General features: G+C 67.1%; 1 protein-coding gene across 1 annotated transcript; it reads right to left on the bottom strand.

Moving 5' to 3' along the window:
* Nucleotides 1–2,078: 2,078 nt before the first annotated feature.
* EMIHUDRAFT_111217 (hypothetical protein) lies at nucleotides 2,079–4,710 on the bottom strand (the record flags this gene model as incomplete). The annotated part of the gene is made up of 2 exons (XM_005786893.1): nucleotides 2,079–4,445; nucleotides 4,693–4,710. The coding sequence occupies 2 exons, from the start codon at nucleotides 4,708–4,710 to the stop codon at nucleotides 2,079–2,081; spliced, it is 2,385 nt and encodes a 794-aa protein (XP_005786950.1).
* Between the last annotated feature and the right edge of the window lie 4,698 nt (nucleotides 4,711–9,408).

Below are 9,408 nucleotides of genomic sequence, written 5' to 3'. Positions count from 1 at the left end.
GGCGAGGGTGGGGGTGGGGGCGGCGGCGAGGGCGGCGGTGGTGAGGGCGGCGGCGGCGGAGGCGGCGAGGGCGGCGGCGGGGACGGCGGCGGCGGCGGCGGCGACGGCGGCGGCGACGGCGGTGGCGGCGATGGCGGTGGTGAGGGTGGAGGGCTAGGCGAAGGCGGCGGCGAGGGCGGTGGAGACGGTGGCGGCGGCGCTGGCGGAGGCGGACTCGGTGGCGGCGGCAAGGGTGGTGGTGGGGAGGGCGGCGGGGAAGGCGGCGGCCTCGGAGGTGGTGGTGACGGCGGCGGGAAGGGCGGCGGAGACGGCGGCGGCGGTGGTGAGCTCGGGGGAGGAGGTGAGGGCGGCGGCGGCGAGGGCGGCAGTGGGCTCGGGGGCGGCGGCGAGGGCGGCGGTGGTGAGGGCGGCGGCAGGCTGGGGGGCGGCGGTGATGGGGGCGGCGGCGATGGCGGAGGCGGGCTGGGAGGCGGCGAAGGAGGTGGCGACGGCGGCAGGGGCGATGGTGGCGGCGGGCTGGGGCGCGGCGGTGAGGGCGGCGGCGGTGAGGCGGCGAGGGTGGTGGAGGAGAGGGTGGGGGGGTGACGGTGGTGGTGGCGACGGCGGAGGAGGGGAGGGGGGCGGTGACGATGGCGGCGGTGATGGTGGCGGAGAGGGCGGCGGTGGCGATGGTGGAGGTGATGGGGGCGGCGATGGCGGTGGCGGAGGGGGCGGCGATGGTGGCGGTAGCGGCGGCGATGGCGGCGGCGGCGGCGATGGCGGCGGCGGCGGCGGTGGCGACGGTGGCGGCGGCGACGGAGGTGGCGGAGGGGGAGGCGACGGTGGCGGTGACGGCCCGGTGGGTCACGATCGGGCCCGCCGCCGGTAGTGGGTGGCCTCTGCCTGGAGCCTGGACACCGCGTCCCCTCTGTGTAGGCCCGAGACTCGCCCGCCGCCGCCGCCGGTGGCCTCTACCTGGACCGTCCGTCCCGTGGACACCGGTCCCCTACCTGTCTAGGCTCGAGAGGCTGCCGCCGGCCGTGCTCCGAGAGCTGCAGGCGCCAGCGGTGGCTGTGTCGCCGGACGGGGTGAGGGAGATATGGGGAGATATGCGGAGATATGGGGAGATGTGTCGCCGGACGGGGTGGCCGCCGCGCTCGCCTCTTCGTGCAAACACGTCGTGGACGCGTCCAGGACACGCGTCCGCACACCCCGCCCCCGTTAGGTGATGCTGCGCCTGTCGCCCGCGGACACGTCGACGACACGTCGACGACACGCCCGCGCACACACCCGTAGGTGGCGCTGCACCTCAGCTCGCGCTCCCGGACGGGCTACCGCGGCGTCGACATCAAGGTAGCCCGGCCTCCTAGAAGCACAATGCTTAGACGACACGCCTCTCTCTCTAGTGTGTCGTGAGAGAGGCGTGGCAGAGGTGGCAGAGGTGGCAGCGTGAAGCCGGCAGCCTGACTTCGGAGAAGAGGTCTCAGAAGACAGCCTCTCTCACAGCACACGGGCACGACAAGGGCGTGGACGGGCGCACGCTAGCACACACACCGGCACACGAGACGCAGAATGCGTAGTCTTCCGACCAGCGCTCGAGAGGACGACATGTGCGGCGTGTGAGACCACGATACCGACGCCGTACATCGGCTTGATTTGGAACGGCACCCTCAGTAGCCGCGGCATGATGAGAGCTGAGAAGGCGCTGAAGAGGTGATCGGGTGTGAACTGCACTCTACTAGCTCTGCTGGTGCTGCCAGTGTGCTCCGAGGGGGCCCTTTACTCTCGTACACACAACACACTTTACTCGTACACACACACCTCAGGTGGAATGATTCGCCTTCCACAAGAGTCAAGACACACGGACTCAAGCGACATCGCACGCCTACAGCGTAGCCTACACGTAAATTTCATTAGCGAGGCCGGCGTGGCGCGGCGTCCCGCTCTCCCGGTCGTTCTTCGTCATAGCTCCGATTCTTCCTTGCGTTTTGGACGTCGGTTCTTGACTCCTGCACTCCTCTCCGAGACGCGAGGGTCGCCCCCCCTTGCCCCCCACCTTGGGTGTGTGAGAAGTTTACCTTACGGCTTTCTTAGAGACCTTACCTTACCTCCTCTTTGCTCCCCTCCGGAGCGCCCCCCTGCGGCCCCCCAAATAGCAGCGCGATCAGCCGGTCCACCTGCTGCAAAAGCCCTCCCTCAGCGGCGACCCCTGTGCTCTCGTTCGCCGCCGCCACCGCCGCAGAGAGCGAGGAGCGCGCGTCCAGCCCCAAATGCGTACAGATCCGCGAGACCTTCTGCGGCAGCGTGGCGCCGTGGAAGGTGCCTCCGACGCCTCCTCCCACAGCGTTGTTTGCGGTTGCCGGTGGCGGGGCGGCCGGTGGGGGTTCTAGCTCGAGCGCCGCGAGTCGCATGGTGAGCGCCTCCTCGCGTGCCGTCGCCGCCTCCGCCTCCGCCCTCGCTGCCTCCTCCCGCCCCCTTGCTTCCCCCTCTCGCCCCCTCGCCTCCTCCTCCCTCGCCCTCGCCGCCTCCGCCTGCAACCTCGCCTGTTCCGCCTCTAACCTCGCCTGTTCCGCCTCTGACCTCGCCTGTTCCGCCTCTGACCTCGCCCGTCCCGCCTCTGACCCCGCCGTCGCCTCGCAAACCCTCGCCGCCGCCGCGTCTGACCTAGCCTGGGAGAGCGCCTGCTCGATCGCCGACCGCGTGCTGGACTGCTCAGCCTGTGACGTCCTCAGCGGTGCCGCGGCCCGCGCCGCCTCCTCCTGCCGCGCCCGCGCCTCCATCTCGTCCACCAGCGCCGCCCGCGCTGCTCGCTTCCGCTCCTCCGCCGCCGCTCGCGCTGCCTGCTGTCGCCTGCCGCGAGCCTCGCTCTCCACCGCAGCCGCAGCAGCGGCCTCGGCCCTAGCCTCCCTCTCCAAACGCTCCTCCCTCTCCCGCCGCGCTGCCTCGAGCAGCCTCGCCTGCCGCTCTCGTTGCGCCGCCCGCTCCGACTCCTCCGCCCGTCGCGCCTCCTCGGCTGGCGTCACGCGCTCCTCCTCGTCGCTCTCTGAAGCGGACTCGCGCGCTGGCGCCGCCCTAGAGGTGGTGGAGTCGCCGCAGGCGGCCGATCCCTCTGCTCCTTCGGTTGCACTGCTCCTCGACCCGCGAAAGCCGCTCTGCTTCTTCTTCCTCCTCCTCCTCCTCCCCGCCTCTTGAAGTGGAGGCGGAACCCTGGCCGCAGCTTCCTCCTCCAGGAGCTCCGCCGCCAGCTGCTGCCGCCGCTCCGCCTCTGCTGCAATGTCCTCTGCCGTCTGCGACGCGGCTGCTGCCACAGCCCGCTCCTGCTCCTCCCTGCGCGCGGCGAGCGCTCGGCGCGCTCGCAATACATTCTCGGGCACGGACGACACGGCGCACGGATCGTCGCGGCTCAGGGAGGCGATGTTGACCGGCTGGTTACCGGAAAGCAAGGCCTTGTTTGAAAAGCGCATCGCGAGGCTGTCCGGCTCCAAACCCAGGCCCACCACCTCACCACGCGAGCCGCGCACGAGGATGCCGCGCCCGACGATCTGGTCCTCTCCGGTGAAGTAGAGATGCTCGCCGAGAATGAAGCCGCCAGGAAGCGAGGGCGCCGGCTCGCGGCTGAGCTCTTCGGCCCGGCAGTGGATGTCCCCTCGGTTGCCGGAGAAAGACATGGAAACCGCGTCGGCGTCGCCGTTGCGGGCGGGGCCGGTGACCGATCCTCGGCAGCCAAACACGGCCTTGTCCCCCTGCTCGTCGACGAACCCTCCGCCAATAAAGTAGAGCTCCTCTCCCACTCTGAAGCCACCGGGCAGGCTCAGCTCGTGGGACAGCGAGGCGAGTCCGCATTCTATCCAGCCGTTGTTCCCTGGGAAGAGAAGCTGCAGGCCATTGCCTTGGTGCTCGCCGGTCGCTGGGCCGACGACCTCGCCCTGCTGGCCGTGCATGACCTTATCGCCACTCTCAAACGACTGGTTCGAGCCCGTGTAGTACAGCTGGTCGCCAAGCTCGTGACCGCCCGGCAGAGGCGGCGGCTTCTCGAGGCTGAGCTGGGGCAGAGAGCAGTCTACCCAGTCTTTGTTCCCTGGGAAGAGCATCTTCAGGCCGTTGCCTTGGTGCGCGCCGGTCGCAGGGCCGATGATCTCGCCCTTCTGGCCGTGCACGAGCTTGTTTCCAGACTTGAACGACTGGTTCGAGCCCGCGTAGTACAGCTGGTCGCCAAGCTCGTGACCGCCCAGCAGAGGCGGCGGCTTCTCGCGGCTGAGGTTTGGCAGATAGCAGTTTATGGAGCCTTTGTTCCCTGGAAACAGGACCTGCAGGCCGTTGCCATGGTGTGTGCCCTCGGTCGCGGGGCCGACGACCTCGCCCTGCTGGCCGTGCGTGAGCGTATCGCCATTCTCAAACGAATGGTTCGGGCCCGTCCAGTACAGCTGGTCGCCAAGGTCGTGACCGCCCGGCAGAGGCGGCGGCTCCTCGCGGCTGATACGACAGCGTCGAGAATTGCAATATCCCGAAGAAAGAAAGGACCGTGTTCACGAGGTGGCAGAAAAACGCTGCGGACAACGGCAAGGCGGGGGTTACTGACGGCTGAAAAAAAGGGCTCTCATGGGGCCGGTCACCTATGTCGTGGGACATTGAGCTCCCGCAGATGGACTCCTGCGATTCGAAGGGATCGGGTTGGCCAGCAGCCATCAGAGGGCGGGCGAAGGCGGAGCGGACCTGCTTTTCGGTCTCCATCGTCGGCAGAAGTCGCGACGCGCCGCGGATCGAGCCCGAGAGAGGAACGTCGCTCAGCTTTCACGAGGGGCAACGGACGACCGGCCGACGACTATATTGCAACATGAACAAAGAATTTTACAAAAGCTCCCTCGCACAACCCTCCCTCGCACGACCCTGGGTTCTACGGCTTCAACAAAAGCAATCGCACAGCAGACAGGTTCGACACAGGTACCAAAAGAGGCACAGTGGCGAGATCGAGCCCGAGAGAGGAACGTCGCGGTTGTCAGCGCTTTCACGAGGGGCGGACGACCCTAGGGACGACCTCACTCAGTGTGCTCCGCGGCTCACCAGTGTGCGCCGCGGCGCCGTCCAGCCACTTTGGCGGCCAGCCACCGGTCGAAAGGTATTTCATGCTCTATTGACTGGAATTCCCCCCAAGTTAAAATCAGGTTAAAATGAGGGGGCGCGGGACGCGGCACTCACACACACTCACAAACGGGGCACAAACGCCAGGTACAAATCCCACCGCTCTTTATACTCGTTTATTCACGAGGCGACCCCAGGGTATCTAGGTTCCCTGGGGCGTGCTGTACACGTCGCTGCCCGCGCCATGCTACCGCTTCCCCCAGCGCCGGTGCAGCGCTGCCATTACCGCGCACGTAGTAGTGCAGCGGGGCTATTCCTTTGTGTGTCACCGAATGTGCCCGTCTGGTGCCCATCGCGAGACTATTACGCCCGATCCGCCCTATTGAGACTTCCGTCGGGGTGTTCCCGATTCCCAATTCCTATAACGAGTGCAGAATAGCGCCCAGAGGCCCGAGCCTGGCGGCCGCGCCTGGACTCGCCACCGTGGGGGCGGGCGTTATCGCCCGCTCCCCGCGACGGTACAAACAGCGAAGAAGACGCTGTGCAAATCCCCAAAGTGCTGTTTTCACGGTGGTGATGTTGCTGCTGCTGGTGCATATGCTGCTGCTGGCGCGGCGCGGCTCTGCGACTCGGCTCGAGACGCGCGTCGGAAGCATCTGACACGGCGGCGTCGGGCAGGTTGCGCCTCTCTCTGGTGCTGGTGGTGCTGGTGGTGCTGGTGGTGCTGGTGCTGATGCTGCTGCTGCGGCGCGGCTCTCCGACTCGACTCGAGGCGCGCGTCGCGGCAATCTGACGCGGCGGGCGGCGTCGCGGGCGGCAGCGATCGCGGCTCGACGGTGGAGGCTGCTGCTGGCTGCTGCAGCTGCTGCTGCTACTGCTGCTGCTGCTCCGCTGCTGCTGATTGTGGCTACGATTTCTCCGATCACCCCGCCCGCCCGCTCCGCCCCGCCCGCCCGCCTCTCCCCGCTTGCCCGCCCGCCCGCCCGCCCGCCCCGCCCGCCCGCCCCGCCCGCCCGCCCGACCACCCATTCCCATCACCATCTCACATACCTTCATATAGGCGCTCGAGACTTCCTCTCGCTGCCTACTCGCTGCCTCGAGGGAGGAGGGGAAGAGGTCAGGCAGCATTCAATTGCGCTTGGCGCGAGGCCCCTCCCCGAAAGGCAAGTGTTAGCCACATGAAACCGAGACCCCTCCCCACCGCCCCGACCCCCCCACCCCCTTGCTCCCCTCCCCCCCTCGGGAGGGCCGAACTGAGGCGCCCGAGGGGACCCCGCAATTCCCTTCCCCCCTCGGAGGGGGCCGGACGAGGCGTACCCCGAGGGCCCCACTCTTTCCTTCGCATAGCGGCCACTCTTCGGATCGCTGGTCGAGCGACCCGGGGGATGCCCCGCGCGCCTGACCCAGGCGCGAAAACGAATCTGCGAGGCGTGGCCGCTCACGCGGCCCGATGGGGAGGAACGGGGCGAGCCCCCTCCAACCCACCCGCGCTAGGTCTCGGGTTTGACGCATGGGGTCACTCCCGCGAAACTCGGGAACTAGCCGGGGCAGTCGGAGAAGTGGCAACTCCGTGCACTGACGGTCGGCCGTCAGAAAACACGCCTCCGTGGCTCGGGTTACACCAATCCTCGCTACCCAACGCGGCCAAAGGATATCCACCTCGAGAACCTCGAGAGAACCTGTTTTCACAGCCTGGGCAGTCGGAGAAAGGGCAACTCCGTGCACTGACGGTCGGCCGCCAGAAAACACGCCTCCGTGGCTCGGGTTACACCAATCCTCGCTACCCAACGCGGCCAAAGGATATCCACCTCGAGAACCTCGAGAACAACCCGGCTGGCAAGGCTGTGAATGCCGGCATCGCGTTCCGCGCGGACCGCGACCAGGCCCTCTCCCTACGCCCGGCCGGCCGCCCGAGAAGAACGGCGCAGCTCCTTCTTTGGCCGGGCGCTCGAGTTTGCCACCGCGCCGTTCACATACCTTCTCGGCGGCGTTGAGGCGGAGGCGGAGGGCGCTAGCCCGACCGTGCTCGCTGACCTGCGCCGGGGCAACCTGACCTCGCTGAGCGCTCTCCTCTCCGACCGGACGCGCGGCGCGGCGCTATCCGCTAACGGCCCTGCTCGACGCGCGGCTCGAGGCCGAGAGCCAGTTCACGCGGTCTCGCATTATAGCGGTTTACTCGGCATCAGACCGACAACAGACCGAAAGACAAAGAGCGAAACCGAAAGACATTCAACACGACGAACGACCCGGACCCATGCGTGCGTTTACTGCGTGGCGTGCGTGCGTGTGCGTGTGCGTGTGCGCACGTGTATGCGAATGTGTGCACAGAGGGCGCCACCGGAGGAGGGGAGTGCGTGCGTGCGTGCGTGCGTGCGTGCGTGTGCGAATGTGTGCACTGGACAGAGGGTGCCACCGAAAGAGGGGGGGGGGGGGGAGGCCTTACCCCAAACAAAAAACCAGACGCGGCGAGCAACAGCAGGAGCAGCAGCGGCAGCGGCAATCTGCCGAACTACAGCCGTGCAGACACGGCGAGGAGCAGCCGGAGCAGCAGAGCAGCCGGTGCAGCGTCAGAGCAATCGGAGCAGCGGCCCGACGGAGTCAGTGCATCCTCGCGGGCGCGAGCGCCGCCCACCTATTCACAGCCAGGAGGTGTGAAGAGACGCCATTCCCAGTGCATCCTCGCGGGCGCGAGCGCCGCCCACTTTGGAGACGGCGGGCCGGGCGCGCTGAGCGTGAAGGAAGCTTGCGGGGAGAGCTTGCCGAGCGACGCGAAGGCGGTGCCGTAGGAGCCTAGTCTCCGGTCCTCTCGGGTCCTCTCGGGTCCTCTCGGGTAGTCTCCGGTCCTCTCGGGTCCTCTCGGGTCCTCTCGGGTCCTCTCGGGTCCTCTCCGGTCCTCTCGGGTCCTCTCGGGTACTCTCGGGTGATCTCGGGTCCTCTTGGCTACTCTCGGCTACTCTCGGCTACTCTCGGGTCCTCTCGGGTCCTCTCGGCTCCTCTCGGTGCCGTGCGAGCTTACGTCGTGAATACGCAAACACAGTGGAGTACGGCTGAGCACGTTCCCTCTCGAGTGCTGGTTGGGAGACATGGACACGTCTTCCGCTTCTAGGTGGTACGAGCCCGGCGGCAGGTGCAGGTTGGGGTAAGGCATCGTCGGCGCGGAGGCGGCGACGGAGGGCGACCCGGGTAGCGAGAGCGAGGAGCGCGAGGAGCAGGAGTTGAAATGGCGCTCCGAGTCCATCTCAATCTCGCGCTCCAGCCGCAGCTTCTCCTCCTGCGCCGCGATGCGGATCTCGTGCTCGAGATTACCCGAGATTGCCCGAGATTGCCCGAGATTACCCGAGATTGCCCGAGATTGCCCGAGATTACCCGAGATCACCTGCGCCGCAATGCGGATCTCGTGCTCGCGCGCGACCTGCTAAGTAAGCAACGGGTGATCTCGGGTCATCTCGGGTGATCTCGAGTGATCTCGTGCTCGCGCGCGACCTGCTCCTCAGTGAGTCACGGGTGATCTCGGGTGATCTCGGGTGATCTCGGGTGATCTCGGGTGATCTCGGGTGATCTCGGGTGATCTCGGGTGATCTCGGGTGATCTCGGGTGATCTCGGGTCCTCTCGGGTCCTCTCGGGTCCTCTCGGCTCCTCTCGGCTCCTCTCGGCTACTCTCGGCTGCTCTCGGCTGCTCTCGGCTGCTCTCGGCTGCTCTCGGCTGCTCTCGGCTCCTCTCGGCTACTCTCGGCTCCTCTCGGCTACTCTCGGCTCCTCTCGGGTCCTCTCGGCTACGCTCGAGTGATCTCGGGTGATCTCGAGTGATCTCGGCTCCTCTCGTGCAATCTCTCGGCCTTGTGCTGCAAGCCCGCGTTGTCAGCTTGCAGCCTCGCCAACTCGCGCTCGAGCTTCTCCGACGACGCCCGCTGCGCCTGCAGTGAGAGAGGCAGCCATCAGTCTCGGGGACTCTCGGGTACTCTCGGGTACTCTCGGGGAATCTCGGGTATTCTCGGCTCCTCTCGGGTACTCTCGGGTGATCTCGGGGAATCTCGGGGGATCTCGGGGGATCTCGGGGAATCTCGCTGCGCCTGCTGTGTGAGAGGCAGTCATCAACCCTACCAGCGTGAACCCCCCCTCTCTCTTCTGACGACACTTGCTGCGGGCCTCGCACTCGGTCCGGTACCGCTCCTGCGCCTTACGGGTGTGAATAGAGGTGTGTGAATAGAGGTGTGTGAATGGAGGCGTCATCGCATTCCCTGTGGATATAGTTAGGAACGAAGAAGCTCCCTAGCTGGAGCTCACCATAAGCTTCCTTCCAAGGACCTGTGCCCCAGCTTAGAGCCCACTTTTAGGAGGCGGGGATCCCA

This window comes from Emiliania huxleyi, assembly GCF_000372725.1.
Source record: "Emiliania huxleyi CCMP1516 chromosome Unknown EMIHUscaffold_148, whole genome shotgun sequence".
NCBI lineage: Eukaryota > Haptophyta > Isochrysidales > Noelaerhabdaceae > Emiliania > Emiliania huxleyi.
This window is presented reverse-complemented; position numbering and strand designations above follow the sequence as displayed.